At 43.9% G+C, this 17,554-nt stretch overlaps 1 protein-coding gene across 3 annotated transcripts in view; it reads right to left on the bottom strand.

The window, feature by feature from the left end:
* Positions 1-8,166: 8,166 nt before the first annotated feature.
* The window catches only part of washc5 (WASH complex subunit 5), a 74,835-nt gene continuing 65,447 nt past the window's right edge, over positions 8,167-17,554 (bottom strand). For all 3 annotated transcript variants that reach the window (XM_070888533.1, XM_070888531.1, XM_070888532.1), the window contains exons 25-28: positions 17,038-17,134; positions 9,534-9,690; positions 9,179-9,266; positions 8,167-8,785 (exon numbers count right to left, since the gene is read on the bottom strand). In XM_070888533.1, coding sequence (XP_070744634.1) covers positions 8,729-8,785; positions 9,179-9,266; positions 9,534-9,690; positions 17,038-17,134 — 399 coding nt within the window. In that variant the 3' untranslated portion in view covers positions 8,167-8,728. The remainder of the gene's footprint in view (positions 8,786-9,178; positions 9,267-9,533; positions 9,691-17,037; positions 17,135-17,554) is intronic.

Raw genomic sequence — 17,554 nt, forward strand, 5'->3', positions numbered from 1 at the left:
TGGGATGCCATTGAGGAGCACTTTCATCATTATCGGTGGCGTCCTGATGTATGAACTGTATACATGCTCCACATGAACTCGCTGAACTTCAGCTTCCAGCGATTTCCCCCAGTGTCCATTCCTGCAATTTCTGCAGGTATTTTGCTCATCTCTGCAAACTCCGGCTGAATGTATGCCTCCACGCCTCCAGCATGAGTTGCGGTTTGAAACAAAAGGTCCCTTGCCAGTCGATCATCCCTGACTGCCCCTGTTATTGTCCTTGAGTGCACCATTAACAGGTATTGATGGCCCCATTACTGGCCGCATTGTCCCTTGCAATGGCGTGAATCTCTGTTCAGCTTGCCATTGTCTCTGTCGAACTCCACCTCTGGGTTCGACTTCATGTTGGGGCATGCCTGACTGCCCTTGTCTGCTTGGAGAACTGTGTGCTGTTTTAACAATGTTGAATCTCTGTTCCCACCATTCCTTAACACAGTACCTCTCGTCTGTTCTGCTAGTGGCCATGCTCGCGTGGTTTAAATCCCAGTTTCTTATCGCCATTGATACTTCCTTACTACACAGTATAAATGCACACGAGGCCCATGCTTGAGAAAAGGTCAGTCTGTGACCTGTCCTTTATTCCTTAGCACTCAAGTGATGAAGGTGGGTGGAGCTTCCCCTTTTATACCTGAAGGTCCAGGTTAGGAGTGTCTCCCACCTAGTGGTCAGTGTTCTCACAGTGTACAACTTAGGTCAGTTTATACATGGGTTACAATGCTGGTTGAATACATGACATCCGCCACGATCTCTCGACGCTCCTCCGCCACAAAAACATTCGCCGCACCTCCACCACGATCTCTCGACGCTCCCCCGCCACAAAAACATTCGCCGCATCTCCGCCACAACCTCTCACCATACCTCCGCATCAAGCATTCGCCGACCCTCCGCCATGATCACTCGCCGAATCTCAGAAATAACTAAATAGTATGAGTGAAGACTGGCACCAGTGGTTTAAGGTTCCAAATTATAGACAATTCTCTTCAGGAACTAATCTACTTCCATGACAACCAATTAAACTCAGAAAAGTTTTCAAATCAAACAAAAAGGTAAGGCTGAAAAACAGCCCTCAATAAAGGAATTGACCAAAGGTCACTGCTTCAAGGTAATTGAATAAGTAAAATCATTTTTATTACATTGGATTTTGGCGGTTTAATTAGTGGCAGTATGAAATGTTAACAGTTTCATGTTTAGCTCTACAGCCAGAAGTTCCCAGGTTTGATTCTTTGTCTTTGCTGAATTATTTAACTTCAGCCAGGGCAGCCATTGAGCATTATAGTTGTCCTCAGTGCCCCTGTAATTCATCATCATCATAGGCTGACCCTTGGAGTCGAGGAAGACTTGCTTCCACTCTTAACATGAGTTCTTAGGTGGCTGTACAGTCCAATACGTGAGCCACAGTCTCTGTCACAGGTGCGGCAGATAGTCGTTGAGGGAAGGGGTAGGTGAGACTGGTTTGCCGTGCTCTCTTTCCGCTGCCTGCGCTTGATTTCTACATGCTCTCGGCAACGAGACTCGAGGTGCTCACCGCTCTCCCGATGCGCTTCCTCCACTTAGGGTGGTCTTTGGCCAAGGTCTCCCAGGTGTCAGTGGGGATGTTGCACTTTATCAGGGAGACTTTGAGGATGTCCTTGTAAGGTTTCCGCTGCCCACCTTTGGCTTGTTTGCCATGAAGGAGTTCCGAGTCAAGCGCTTGCTCTGGGAGTCTTGTGTCACGCATGTGAACAATGTGGCCTGCCCAACGGAGCAGGTCGAGTGTGTTCAGTGCTTCGATGCTGGGGATGTTGGCCTGGTCGAGGACACTAACGTTGGTGCGTCTGTCCTCCCAGGGGATTTGTAGGTTCTTGCGGAGACATGCAGTGGTACCCTGTAATTATAGAGGAGTCAACTACAGTCCCCAGCCCTGAGTGACTGTAGCACTCAGCTGGAAAATATGTATACATGCACATTGGGTGTCATGCCCTCCAGTGAAATAGCCAGTCAACACTACCTCACACATGAAGAATGGCCACTTCAACCAAATGGTGAAGTATGTTACCATATCCTCAGTGACTTCAGCAGAGGAAGGTTAGAAAATTGGCAATTTTTTTTTCTCTTCTGAACATTAGATTTATTTATTGAGGGCAAGATTCCATCGTTTCACCCCACCCAAGTTATATTTCTTCCGTACCTCTTTTCCACGGGTCAGAAGTTGAATTGGCATCCTCAGGTGAACATGGTGGAAATGTCACCAGAGTGCTGTGACAGAAGGTCGATAGAGCGTTAAATTTCCAAAACAAGCAACGTGGAACATTCTTTTAATTTGAGCAGGGCCCACTCTGCACTTAAGCCAGGTAAATAATTTCAAAGTCAGCTCAAATTTATTTTCAACATCATATCCCATCAAATTCTGCAACCAGTTATTGTAGCAGAACCTTACATTCATTAGCAAGATGACTATGGTCATTTAACCAGAACATTATTAAAATAAGTAAAGATCTTTGGAAAATACAAATGTGTAGTCTACAGAACAGAAACAGGCCATTCAGCCCAACTGGCCTTGGCCGGTGTTTATGCTTCACACGAGCCTCCTCCAACCCTACATCATCTAACTCTTATCAGCATCCTTCTATTCGTTTCTCCCTCGTGTGTGTATCTAGCTTTCCTTTAGATGCATCGATGCTATTCATCTCAACTACTCCTCTGCGTTCCACATTTTAACCACTCTCTGAATACCCATTCTGCAAGTTTATTAATGACTTTTTGTATTTTGTCACATTTTTTCCTCAGTATTAACCATACCCCACTGCCCCCGCCCCCTCACCCACTTTGCTGTCATCCACAAATTTTAAAATTGTATTTCCAATTCGCAAGTACAAATCGTTAATGTAAATTGTGAACAACAGTGGCCCAGCACTGATTCCCTGTAACATTCTTTTAAACTGGCTGTGGGTCATTCAATTTTTTGCGCATGCGTGGTTATTCACATTGTGGAGCCCACGAGCAGCCTGCACAGGACCTCCAGACTGCTGCACGCATGTGCAGCTCAGCAGGAACGTTGCCCAACGATCCCCGTGGAACACCACTTCCCACCCTTTGCCAGTCTGAGTAGCTACCCTTAACCCCTATTCTGTTTTCTGTTTTGTAGCCAGCTTGCTATCCATTCTGCTAACTATCCCGACTCCATATGCTCTGACTTTAATCATTGGTCTATTCTCAAGGATTTTTGAAAATTCAAATTACTCTGGTCTTTGTCTGTAATTTCTTCAAATAATTCAAAATGGTTGGTCAAGCATGACCTTCCCTTTTGAAATCTATGCTGACTATATTATATTTTCAATTTCTGGATGTTTTCTATTACATCTTTGAAAAAAGATTCCATTATTTTTCCCATCACTGACATTAAGCTAACTCGTCTATATATTCCCTGGACTTGTTCTATTGTCATTTTTAAATGTAGGAATAACATTAGCTGTCTGCAAGTCCTCTGGCACTATACCCTTTTCTAATCAATTTTTACATCTATGTAATAGTGCCTCTGCTATCTCTTCCCTAACTTCTTTTAATATGCGTGGATGCAATTTATCTGGACATTGGGTTTTAACCTCTCTCTGTTTGATTAGCTCATCAATTATCTTCCTCCCCCCACATATCTTAAATGCCATTATATGTATTTTGATCTCTGCTAATGTCATGTCCACCCTGTTCATCTCCCCTGTAAGTGGTCAGTCTATGGTTATTTCCCCAAGGTTTTCGAGGCCTCGCCGTAGGGTCCAAATACGTAAGGGTTTTTACTTGGCAGTGATCGGTGCCAAATCGGCCCTGCCTTGCTTGCTGCGCTACAGGTTGGTTTTCCGCAAAGACCGGTGCCAATAGGTCTCTCACAGTTATCCAATCTACTGTTTATGATTTAACACCCGCTTATAGCAAGCACACTAACCCTGTCCTTTTGCTCAGGCGAAGAGTTACAATGCATTGTCTTATAGTGAGACACGGACCAACGTTTCAAGTTCAAAATCACAAGGTTTATTACAACAGATCAACACCTCCATTCCACTCACCAGATGCTTGTGAAATAGAACCACACAATGCACTAATACCCAGTAAAACAGTGCACTTCCCTTGTCAGCCGACAACAGACCAACCCATCCCATGTACTAACCCCTCCCAGGACCCACCTAACTCTAAACCCCCCTCTGGATTGGTTAGGGAACACTGACACCCCCTCACGCACTTTCGTGGGTCGGTTGGTGAGCGTGCAACTATTGAGTTCTCACCCAATCCGCCCTTCCTTGCTCGCTGGTCCTTCCTCAGCGGTTCAACTCCACAGCCCCGTGCTTGACTGAAGCATGCGAGATCCAGGTTGAAGTTGAAATCCGTCGGGTTGGAGAAGCGAGGCTTTGCTCTCGAGGGGTGGGCAAACATGGCTTCACGTAGGATGCGATAGAACGAAGATCAAGTTTCCAAAACTTTCTTATACTCCTGTAATCTACAATTCTGGCTGGGTTTGGATGGTTTTGTTGCCTCGGGGAACCTTTCCATAGCTTCTTCAGGTCTCATTTCGCGCTGTGTGCTGGGGTCTGAACAAAACCAGCCAATCGATCGATGTCTGAAGGCTTCCCGATTGAGTGTTAAATGGCCCATCAGTCCTGATTGCTGGAGCGTTGTGGAGACAATGCAGGTGTCGGTCTTGTCCTTGCACCCTTCCCTCGGCAACCTGGCTCCACACACAAGAGTCCCTTGGCTTTCCGAAGAGCACCCAACTCGGACGTCACTGGCCGCTGGTAGGCCAGTGTTCAAATTAACATTTGAAGAGACCCAGCTTCTCTCACCTGTTTCTGTGGGAGAGATCAGCCCCCACGTGTTTCTCCCAGCAACAGGTTTCTTCCTAATCCAGACCAGCCATCTTGTGTCACAGTATTTCAAGTCCTTCTCAGGGTGTCTAGCCAACAGGGATATAAACACAACAGTCCAGAGTTGATTTTGTTGACTTACACCCTGGAAAATACAGAGGCAAAGTAGCTAATCAATATTTCACTGTCATTACCTGTGAGTTTACCTTGTACATCCCTTTGTGGCCCTATCCCCATGCTGATTTTTCTTCTTGTGTCTGTAGAATATTATTTCTTACATTCCTTAATAATTTAATTTTGTATCCTTTGTTTTTCTGACTTCAGTCCTAACCTCTTCGAACTCCCTTTTGTCATCCTCTCCATTGTTGTCTATGTACTGAGTGTCTGCCTTTTTCTTCACATTCAATTTTGATCTCGTCCCTTTATCCATCTGAGTGTTTCATTATTTGCTAATGTATTACAGATTCAGAGAATGGGGGGGGGGGGGGGGGGGGGGAAGGAAAGGAGGGAGGGAGGAGGAGTGAAATTGCTCTCGGTGATCGAGCAAAACAGGAGATGATTGGCAGCCAGCTCTGCACCTCGCCCGATTCTCTTGACTTCCATGACCAATCTCATCCCCATGGCTTCAGCTGCAGTGCAAGCCTGGAGTAAACATATTTGTTTAAAAGGTCCTGTCGTTAAGATATGAAATCAATTGCTTCCCCGGTGATTACATTTCCATCAGCAAGTCTCCAGAGAGGATGCCTTCTGACTTTTCATTGTTTCAAATGCAGAACAGCATCTTTTCAAATTGAAGTATTCTTTCTGAACTGATGAACTAGAATTTGTAAGAACTGCTTCAAAAGTAGTTGGCTATTTAAAAAAACGGCCCCAGGACATCTAAAGCAGCATGTCCATTACATGGAGTGTGCCCTGCAATTCTCTTCTCTAATAAACGGTCAGCATTGTTGTGTATAGAAGAACTCCATGAGGCTGAGTACTGTGAGCTAAACTTAGTGTGACCTTAGTCTTCTTTATTACAACACCAGAGTGCCAATACAACATGGCAGCCAACCTTTTATACTGGCCCTACACATGTGTGCCAGTGACCATTAGGACTCCAACAGCCACACCCTCTGATGGCAAGTATTACATAGTTACATACATAACTTCATTCCTCTCCCCCCTGCCCGCCACCCCCCCCCCCCCCCCCCAAAGTCTTCGGTACAAGTTGAGGCGATCCGGAGCCCTTCGCTCCCTGGTTGATTGTCTAAGTTCAAACCCTGGCGTGGGCGAGTTGGTCGGACCATTGCTGCACTGCACCGCGGCTGGTCTGACCAGACTGTCAGGAACGGTGGGTTCATCCTCGTGATTGACAGTGAGGTCGAGTGCTGGTTGGGTGTGTGTTGGTGGATTGTCGATGGTGATGTCCTCCAAGTCATTCCTGGTCATCAGTAAATCGCAATTTGGTCTGATCTAAATGCTTTCTGCACATTTGGCCATTTAACAGTTTGATTATAAACACCCTATTCCCTTCCTTGGCCGAAACAGTGCTAGCAACCCACTTGGAACCATGACTGTAATTCAGGACAAATATAAGGTAGTTATCAATGTCACGTGAAACAGTCACACGATCATGGTACATGTTCTGCCGGTGTCGCTGGGTTTCCATGTGATCATTAAGATCCGGGTGGGCTTGGGAGAGCCTGGTTTTGAGTGCTCTCTTCATTAACAATTCTGCCGGGAGAACCCCAGTGAGCGAGTGGGGTCGCATCCGGTAACTGAGCAGAATGTGAGACAAGCGGGTCTGCAAGGAGCCGTCCCATCACGCGTTTCATGCTGATTGTTTGGACTGCCCGATCCACTTGACCGTTAGACGCAGGCTTAAACAGAGCAGACCTGACATGCTTGATTGCATTGCGAGTCATAAACTCGTTGAATTCGAGCTGGTGAAACACGGTCCATTGTTGCTGACAAAGACGTTGGGCAAGCCATGGGTGGCAATCATGGCCCGGAGGCTTTCAATGGTGGCTGTGGACGTGCTGGATGACATGATTACGCATTCAATCCATTTGGAATAAGCGTCCACAAGCTCATGGTCTACGGGTCATAGTAATACCCGCTCCCCTGTATGGCTCAGAGACGTGGACCATGTACAGTAGAAACCGAGTTGCTGGAGAAATACCACCAATGATGTCTCCACAAGATCCTACAAATTCCCTGGGAGGACAGACGCACCAACATTAGCTTCCTCGTCCAGGCCAACATCCCCAGCATTGAAGTACTGACCACACTGGATCAGCTCCGCTGGGCAGGCCACATAGTTCGCATGCCAGACACGAGACTCCCGAAGCAAGCGCTCTACTCGGAGCTCGTCCACGGCAAACGAGCCAAAGGTGGGCAGCGGAAACATTACAAGGACACCCTCAAAGCCTCCCTGAACCCCACTGACACCTGGGAGAAATCATGCACAGCAGTGGAAGGAGCGTGCGGCAAACCAGGCTCCCCACCCACTCAACCACTGTGAGGAGGGAGAGGAAGAGGAAGAAGAGGAAGAGGAAGAAGAGGAAGAAGAGGAAGAAGAGGAAGAAGAGGAAGAAGAGGAAGAAGAGGAAGAAGAGGAAGAAGAGGAGGAAGAGGAGGATCTCGATTCGACGTCAAGAAGCACTTCTTTTCCCCAGAGAATAGTAGGCCTTTCATTTCATGTGGTGGATGCAGACTCGCTGAATTCCTTCAAGCGAAAGCTGGAGCGGAGATGACCTCTTACAAACAGTCGGTACTGCAGGGAATTCAAGGCCAGAGTGATCTCCTGGACTAGTTTCAATCAGCTAGATGGGTCGGAGAGGAATTTCCCAAATGGCCTGGTTTTATTTTTAAAAATCTGCTTTTTTTGCCTCTTCTAGATTATATGGTTTCGGGTGGGGTGAAATTTTTATATATTGATACACAAGGTATCGCAATTGTGTGGGACAGGATCGATGGACCAGAGGGTCTTTACCAATCAGTCATTGCTCGTATGTTTATAACTATTCTTAATCTATACTAAGATGTAGAAATTAATGCGAGACAGCAAAACAACTTCCTGAATAACAATGAACTGATCATCTAAAAGGTTATGTTAGAGGTTGCTTTTTGCTCTCTGGCATCATCGAAACCTCTGCCTGTGTTACTAGCTACATTTACAAGTGAAAAGGAAAAGTAAAGAAAAAAAATCCCTTCAAGTGAAATCCCCATTAACTCAGCGTTGTTTGTGGGACAGTGCATCAACTTGCACTACAACACATCTCGGAAAACCACTGAATGTTTCAACACCAGAGCATAATCAGAAAGAACTTTTAATAGTCAGCTGTACAGTCAAAAATCACCGACATTTCTAATGTAAAAATGTTTTCTGTTTAGAGGAATAGCAACCATTTCCCTTTCTAAACAAGGTACTCTCATTTCATTTTGCTTGAAGTTCCAGTTTTTAAATGGCATACAAATGGTAATGTTTTAAACAAAGATTATTTTTCATAATTTACAGCTCACTAGAATGCAATACATTACAGCCATTATTTTTTTGTGGTAATACTTCAAGTAAACACTTTTGTACAATTTACTTGAATCAGAATTTAGATTATACAGATCTTGCAACTGTAAATTGTTTTTTAAAAAAAGGACTCAGCAGACAATGTTACCAAGTACAAAATGAGATTTCCTCATTTATATTCACATAAACATCTTCAGTAAAATTCTCAACAGGAGGAATTTCACTCTTTTAGTGCTTTAGTACTGCCCACGACAGACATATTCATGTTAGCGAAAGATTCCAGCATTTCACAGACATTAGTACACATTCCGCTTCACTTCATCGCAGAGTAATATCTTCACCTCAGGAAACATTATAGAATCGTCCTGAACTCATCAAAGATGAAACTAGGGACGTGCGCTTCCACAACCTAGCAAGGAACGAAATACAATGTTGATCAATTCTTCTTCTCGACTGTGTTGCACCAGTACCAATTTAGCCCACCAGGAGAGTTAAGCAAGGACAATCTGGTAAACAAGTTCTCACACTTTCCTACAGGTCACAATTTGTGCCCTCCCTCAGATTGCTAAAAATTGTGACACATTTTGTGTTACCCACTGGAAATCAAACCGGAAAAAAAGGCAATCTATTTGAGCCAGGTGCATTTCTAGAATTCCACAGCTATAGGTCTATTATCTTAACCCTGTGTAACCTAACCCCTTCCTGATGTATTGCAGAGCAGGCTCAATGGGCCATATGGCCGACTCCTGCTCCTATTTCTTATGTTCTTATGTAAAATTCACAGTAATGAACATTTCTCTACCTTCCTGGATAGTTTTGTGTAATAAACATAATTCTCCAAGAACATCAAGGCAGCCACAGCATCTGCAGGCATTTCAGGGATTTTCTGGCTAAATGTGCAAAAGAAAAACATGCCTGGGTTGAAATTATATAATTGAGTCAAAGAGTTTATATACCATATATTTAAATATCATTGCAATAAAATAGAGAAATGTCAGCTGGAGGCTCAGTTTTGCAAATTCATTTTTTTGGCTTCAGAATTGCAGCGTCCTTAATGAAAATCAGAATTTTAACATTTAACTGTTTTATGAAACTGCTCAGTATAGTGTGCCGGCACTGTGTCTTCCCCCACCCCAAAGACATAAAATGATCCTTACCTGGTAGTGCACTGCTCCACTGTGGAGCGAATAAACTGGCCAATCAAGGCCAGGAAATGCTCCGTGTAACGCGAATGGAACTGCTTCAGCAGAGTGACGAGTCCGACTACCAGAGGTGGCCAATCTATGGGATCTGTGGATTTTTTACATACCATTCCTGCAAACAGAAGGAAATAGAATGGAACAGTCAGATTATCCCAATGCTTTACATGCTGATTATTTGAAACATTGGAGAAATGCTTTTTATTTTATTTTCCTACACAAGTCATGCAAACGGGGCCGGGAGTTTGCAGTGGGTAACTACCAGCGTTCGCCATCATTGCCCCTCAAACTGACTTCAGGATTTAGCACATGCACATCTAAACGCGGAAATCCTGTCAGTCATTCATTCATTCACTGTTCCAACACAGGCTGCGCTCCTCCTCCTCCCACTCTCCACCCCACACCCCACACCCCACAGCCGGCAATCAGTGTAATCAGTGAAACTGATGAAAACTTGAGCTTTTCCGCAGTAATTTCACTGTTAAATACCTCATTAAATGTTAAACCTTGCTGGAATAGGTGTAACTGAGGTTTTAGCAGCACATTGACTGGTAAACAAATGTTCTGGTCCTGAAAAACTAATTTTCACATTTGTGGAGTGTCAAATTTCTCCATTGTGGTAACAATTACAATTAAAAAAAAGCTTTCAAGTTTGTTCATGATATTTCAGCTTCTACCTTATCCCCATGTGACTGTCCCCATCTTTATTTCGCTCCAACATTTTTTTTTAAAAGTCCGAATAAAAGCAGGTTCTCATTTCCTGGTTCCCTGTCTGAGAATTCTGCAATGTGATTGGCTGTTTAGACAGCTTGCTGACATCACAGCGGCATCGCACTGTGGGATCCCCATTAGAGCGTTGAAATCAATTGAATGTTGAAAATGGCAAACTTCTTGCCACAGAGATAGAGATAAAAATTACAGTTCTCTTTGGGCAGCTTTTTTCAGGGCCAACAGCAAGTGCTTTTGTTTTGTTGCTGACCGCAAATTACAAGCGGTGATTTTCTGTAATTTTGTAACACTATTTGCATATACTAGAACCAAGACAATATGTGCTTGATATTTTTTTTATTCACAGTATTCTCTGATTCCTGTTGAAAGCAATACAAAATGCATCACTGCACTAATGTTCTCAATTTTTAAATTAATTTTTGTAGTCTTCAACTTCATTACATATCTCAACTGAAGGGTCAGGCAAACTGATATACCATCAGCTTTCTGACATAATTGCTTTTGATCTGACTGCTAGGAGACATCCAATTTATTGGTCTATTTTCCGAGTAATGTTGCACATGTAGCACTCGTGCAACAGAAATAAAAGTCAAATACCTGTGTACTTGGCTTAATACTGTACTTAATGTCAACTGTGTTTGTCATGGAGATTATAAAAAAAATGTTTACATATATAAATAAATTATATTTTGCTGAAGATAACCTACTGCAGACTCGAGCAGTCAAGACACCAGTACATATGAACATAGGGCCATTTAGCGGTCGGGCCTGTTCCACCACTCAATGGTTGATCTGCAACTTAACTCCATATACAAGGCTTTGCCCCATATCCTTTAATGCCTTTGGTTAACAAAAATCTATCAATCTCAAATTAAAAATTAACTGATCTAGCATCAGTTGCCATTTGCAGAAGAGAGTTCCAAGCGTCTACCAAACTTTGTGTAGAAGTGTTTCCTAATTTCACTCCTGAAAGGTCTGACTAATTTTTAGACTATGCTCCCTGGTCCTACACTGTCCAATCGGCAGAAATAGTTTCTCTCTATCTACCCGATCTGTTCCCCTCAATATCCTTGAAGCTTCGATGAGATCGCCCCTTAATCTGCTAAATTACAGGAAATACAACCCTAATTTGTGTAATCTCGTAATTTAACCCCTGGAGTCCCAGTATCATTCCAGTAAATCTACACTCCACTCCCTCCAAGACCAATATATCCTTTCGAAGGTGTGGTGCCCAGAACTGCTCACAGTATTCCAGGTGTGGTCTAACCAGAGTCTTGTAGATCACTTTTTCAGTCAATTTCACAGCCACACAAGGTTAGAAGTTCATAATGTCAAACGAAGGTAGTTATCCCCCGCCTGAGGCTGCAAATGCCCTCAAAATACAGGGCATCACCCAGGAAATTGTGGTACACAGTGGGGGGGGGGGGGGGGGGCCGGGGAAAGAAGGTACAATATTGAGTTATCTTCCCTTTACCAAACACAGTTGATTTGTGTGCACCAGGAGATAGAAACATAGAAATTAGGTGCAGGAAGCAGGCCATTCAGCCCCTCGAGCCTGCACCGCCATTCAATAAGATCATGGCTGATCATTCAACCTCAGTACCCCTTTCCTGCTTTCTCTCCAGACCCCTTGATCCCATTAGCTGTAAGGGCCATATCGAACGCACTGGCCTCAACAACTTTCTGCAGTAGAGAATTCCAAAGGTTAACTACTCTCGGAGTGAAGAAGTTTCTCCTCATCTCAGTCCTAAATGGCTTATCTCTTATTCTTAGACTGTGACCCCTGGTTCTGGAACTCCCCAGCAATGGGAACATTCTTCCTGCCTCTAACCTATCCAATCCAGTCAGAATTTTATATGCTTCTATGAGATCGCCTCTCATTCTTCTAAACTCCAATGGATACAAGCCCAGTTGATCCAGTCTCTCCTTATATTTCAGTCCTGCCATCCCGGGAATCAATCCAGTGAACCTTCAATAGCAAGAACGTCCTGCATCAGATTAGGAGACCAAAACTGAATACAATATTCCAGGTGTGGCCTCACCAAGGCCCTGTACAACTGCAGTAAGACCTCCCCTGCTCCTATACTCAAATCCTCTTGCTATGAAGGCCAACATGCCATTTGTCTTCTTCACCGCCTGCTGCAACTACATGCCAAACTTCAATGACTGATGTACCATGACACCCAGGTCTCATTGCACCTCCCCTTTTTCTAATCTGTCACCATTCAGATAATATTCTGCCTTCCTGTTTTTGCCACCAAAGTGGATAAACTCGCATTTATCCACATTATACTGCATCTGACATGCATTTGCCCACTCACCTAACCTGTCCAAGTCACCCTGCAGCCTCTTAGCATCCTCCTCACAGCTCACACCGCCACCCAGCTTAGTATCATCTGCAAACTTGGATATATTACATTCAATTCCTTCATCTAAAATCATTGCTGTATATTGTAAATAGCTGGGGTCCCAGCACTGAACCCTGCGGCACCCCACTGGTCACTTCCTGCCATTCTGAAAAGGACCCGTTTATTCTGACTCTGCTTCCTGTCTGCCAACCAGTTCTTGATCCACGTCAATACATTACCCTCAATACCATGTGCTTCAATTTTGCACACTTATCTCATAAATCCATGCTGACTAGGACCGATCCTGTCACTGCTTTCCAAATGCGCTGTTATTTCATCTTTAATAATTGATTCCAACATTTTCCCCACCACCGATGTCAGGCTAACCGGTCTATTATTCCCTGTTTTCTCTCTCCCTCCTTTTTCAAAAAGTGGTGTTACATTAGCTACCCTCCAGTCCATAGGAACTGATCCAGAGTCAATAGAATGTTGCAAAATGATCACCAATGCATCCACTATTTCTAGGGCCACTTCTTTAAGTACTCTGGGATGCAGCCTATCAGGCCCTGGGGATTTATCGGCCTTCAATCCCATCAACTTCCCTAACACAATTTCCTGACTAATGAGGATTTCCTTCAGTTCCTCCTTTTCGCTAGACCCTCGAACCCCTAGTATTTCCGGAAGGTTATTTGAGTCTTCCTTAGTGAAGACAGATCCAAAGTATTTGTTCAATTGGTCTGCCATTTCTTTGTTCCCCATTATAAATTCACCTGATTCTGACTGCAAAGGACCTACGTTGGTCTTCACTAATCTTTTTCTCTTCACACATCTATAGAAGCTTTTGCAGTCAGTTTTTATGTTCCCAGCATGCTTCCTCTCATACTCTATTTCCCCCCTCCTAGTTAAACTCTTGTCCCCCTCTGCTAAATTCTAAATTTCTCCCAGTCCTCAGGTTTGCTGATTTTTCTGGCCAATTTCTATGCCTCTTCCTTGGATTTAACATTATCCCTAATTTCCCTTGTTAGCCACGGTTGAGCTACCTTCCCAGTTTTATTTTTACTCCAGACAGGGATGTACAATTGTTGAAGTTCATCCATGTAATCTATAAATGTCTGCTATTATCTATCCACTGTCAATCCTTTAAATATCATTTTCCAGTCTATCCTTGCCAATTCACGTCTCATACCATTGAAGTTATCTTTCCTTAAGTTCAGGACCCTAGTCTCTGAATTAACACTGTCACTCTCCATCTTAATAAAGAATTCTACCATATTATGGTCGCTCTTCCCCAGGGGTCGTCGCACAACAAGATTGCTAATTAGTCCTCTCTCATTACACAACACCCAGTCTAGGATGGCCAGCTCTCTATTTGGTTCGTCAACATATTGGTCGAAAAAGCTATCCCTAATACACTCCAGGAAATCCTCCTCCACCGCATTGCTACCAGCTTGGTTAGCCCAATCTATATGTAGATTCAAGTCTCCCATGATAACTGCTGTATCTTTATTGCACGTATCCCTAATTTCCTGTTTGATGCCATCCCCAACCTCACGACTACTGTTTGACGGTCTCCCACGAGCGTTTTCTGCCCTTTGGTATTCCGCAGCTCTACCCATACAGATTCCACATCATCCAAGCTAATGTCCTTTCTTACTATTGCGTTAATTCCCTCTTTAACCAGCAACGCTAATCCACCTCCTTTTCCTCTTTGTCTATCCTTCCTGAATGTTGAATACCCCTGAATGTTGAGTTCCCAGCCTTGGTCACCCTGGAGCCACGTCTCCGTAATCCCAATTATAACATAGCAGCTGCTTGCGCAGTTAATTCATCCACCTTATTTCGAATACTCCTTGCATTGAGGCACAGAGTCTTCAGGCTTGTCTTTTTAGCACTCTTTGTCCCTTTAGAATTTTGCTGTAATGTGGCCCTTTTTGATTTTTGCCTCGAGTTTCTCTGCCCTCCACTTTTAATTTTCTCCTTTCTATCTTTTGCTTCTGCCCCCATTTTATTTCCCTCTGTCTCCCTGCATAGGTTCCCATCCCCGTGCCATATTAGTTTAACCCCTCCACAACAGCACTAGCAAACACTCCCCCGAGGACATTGGTTCCAGTCCTGCCCAAGTGGAGACCGTCCGGTTTGTACTGGTCCCACCTCCCCCCGAACCGGTTCCAATATGCCAGGAAATTGAATTCCTCCCTCTTGCACCACTCCTCAGGCCACGTATTCATCCGAGCTATCCTGCAATTCCTACTCTGACTAGCACGTGGCACTGGTAGCAATCCTGAGATTACTATCTTTGAGCTCCTACTTTTTAATTTAACTCCTAGCTCTCTAAATTCAGCTTGTAGGACCTCATCCCGCTTTTTACTTCTATCGTTGGTACCTATATGCACCACGACAACTGGCTGTTCACCCTCCCCCTCCAGAATGCCCTGCAGCCGCTCCGAGACATCCTTGACCCTTGCACCAGGGAGGCAACATACCATCCTGGAGTCTCGGTTGTGACTGCAGAAACGCCTATCTATCCCCCTTACAACAGAATCCCCCAACATTATAGCTCTCCCACACTTTTTCCTGCCCTCCTGTGCAGCAGAGCCACCCCTGGTGCCATGAACTTGGCTGCTGCTGCCTTCCCCTGGTGAGTCATCTCCCCCAACAATATCCAAAGCGGTATATCTGTTTTGGAGGGAGATGACCGTAGGGGACTCCTGCACTGCCTTCCTACTCCTGCTCTGCCTGGTGGTCAACCATCCCCTATCTGCCTTTGTAACCTTTACCTGCAGTGTGACCAACTCACTAATAGAGTCTTACTAGGAATAGTAACAAAAAGAATTCTGCTACCTACATGATAAAGATTAATCTAATCCCACATTCAGTGTTCATCCACACAAGAAGAAGCAGTGACAAGCAAAAAAGAACTCGACAGTGACAATTTCTTGTCATTTGAATGCAGCTGTATTTGATGGTTAATTTCACTAGTTCCACACCAGGATGCGGTGACATCAGTAACGTCATTAAAATGTGTAGCTCAAAGTGGAACAACTTTTAAGCTTCCATAGTCGAAAATAATGTTGATCAAACCACACAGAAGAAAAAAAAAAGCATTGTGATCCAAATAGGAGCAGGACAAGTTGCTCCAATTCTTTTGTTGCTCAGACCATGACAACTACAAGGATTCATGTGGGGACTACAAAATGTTAGCTCCATAGTCCCAAATCAATGTTAGCATCCTGGCCATGCAGAACAATGACTCAATAATGTGACAGAGCCAGCAAATAGTTGCAATAGGAGGCACAAAGGAGGCAGTGTTTTTCTCTGTAACTGGAAGCAAATATATGAACCATTCATCACTGCACAAGTTCCAATTGTGAGCCTCCACCTTCATGATAGTTGCGGCATTAAATTGTGATATGGATTTTTAAAAATCTAATTTGATGAACTGCTTTTTAATATTACTTTTCAACTAATTTCTATACTTCAGGAGTTAGATTATCATGTAGTTGGCAAAACCTGCGGGAAATAAAATGTACAGACTAAATATTTGGGACTAGATTGACACACTCCGAGGAAATTCTTGACTCCACAGGTGCGTGTGTGTCTATTTCTTGAATATTATGTTGACGTTGAATCTTTGCCCCATTCTGTTTTCCTAATTTTATAGTCTCTGTGGACTGTGCAACTATTGTGGTAGAATTGTTCCCAGGTTTCTGGATCCAGAAGTTAGGAGATGTGGAAGAGGTACCCCCCCCAAATGTTGACTTTTGCCTGCAATTTTACTCTCCCCGTGGGAATCTGATTTTCACTTTGTGCTTTTTCACAGTAAGTAATTGGGATTCGAAACTCTGGGATGGAGGATCTAACTTGTATTCTACCACTTTTTGCTTGAAAGAGGATTATTAAAGAGCATGGGCAGCAAGCAGGAGAGTGAGATTAGATTGGCTTATCTGGGATTAAGCAGACTTAATGGACCAAATTGCCTGTTTCATTGCGGTGACATTCTGATTCTATGAAATTGGCCACAAGTTCAAATGCCAGCCCCATCTGTCCCCACGGAGAGCTGAGAATTCTCACGCGAGCCACTAGATGGAGCACTGCACATTATCGGGGGGGGGGGGGGGGGGGGGGGAGGAAACTAAAACTGACTCACCGGCCTCGCCCTGAAAAATATACAGCAGCATCAGATCAATCATCTCAAAACTGAGTCACCCACCCATCTGAATGAGACAGCAGCAGAGGATAATTAAAAGGAGTAAATTAGAGAGGGGAGAAATGACTGGCAATTAAAATCAGTAATCAAATGCAACAAGTTCTGGTTTCCAAACACAGACACTAAATCCATTTTGTGCATTTTACACTGCATGCAGTAATTTCACAGAGCGCATTACCTTGGTTCTTAATGTATTGCACTTTTGGCAACTGAGAAATCAGAAACAGGAAGTTCACCACTGGAAAATATGGCAACCTCTTTGTGGTAATGTAAATCTAGAAATAAAAGAAAGCCAGTAAAAATACAACTCATTTTAACAAGAGCAAGAGAGAGAGTGAGTCAAGTCTTGTGTGACAACTTATACCACAAGGGTATGATAAATCTAGCTGTAATGGTACAGGACCAGCAAGCCAGAACTTGAGAGTTCAAATCCCACTGTGGGAAACTGTGTTGGTATCAGAAAATGTTGTAAAAATCCAACTGGTTCACTAATGCTCTTTCGTGAAGCAACCCATCACCACTTCCCAGTTTGGTCGACAAGTGATTCCAATCCTATATCGCGTGCTTCAGGGCAACTACGGATGGGCCTCATTGGTGTCATGCACATTCCCAAGAAATTAAAAAGAAAAAATGATTCATACTTTGTTTAATTATTCCACATACTAATGCAGAGCTGAATGTATTATTTTGTACTT

This window comes from Pristiophorus japonicus, chromosome 1 (genome assembly GCF_044704955.1).
Source record: "Pristiophorus japonicus isolate sPriJap1 chromosome 1, sPriJap1.hap1, whole genome shotgun sequence".
Classification (NCBI taxonomy): Eukaryota; Metazoa; Chordata; class Chondrichthyes; family Pristiophoridae; genus Pristiophorus; species Pristiophorus japonicus.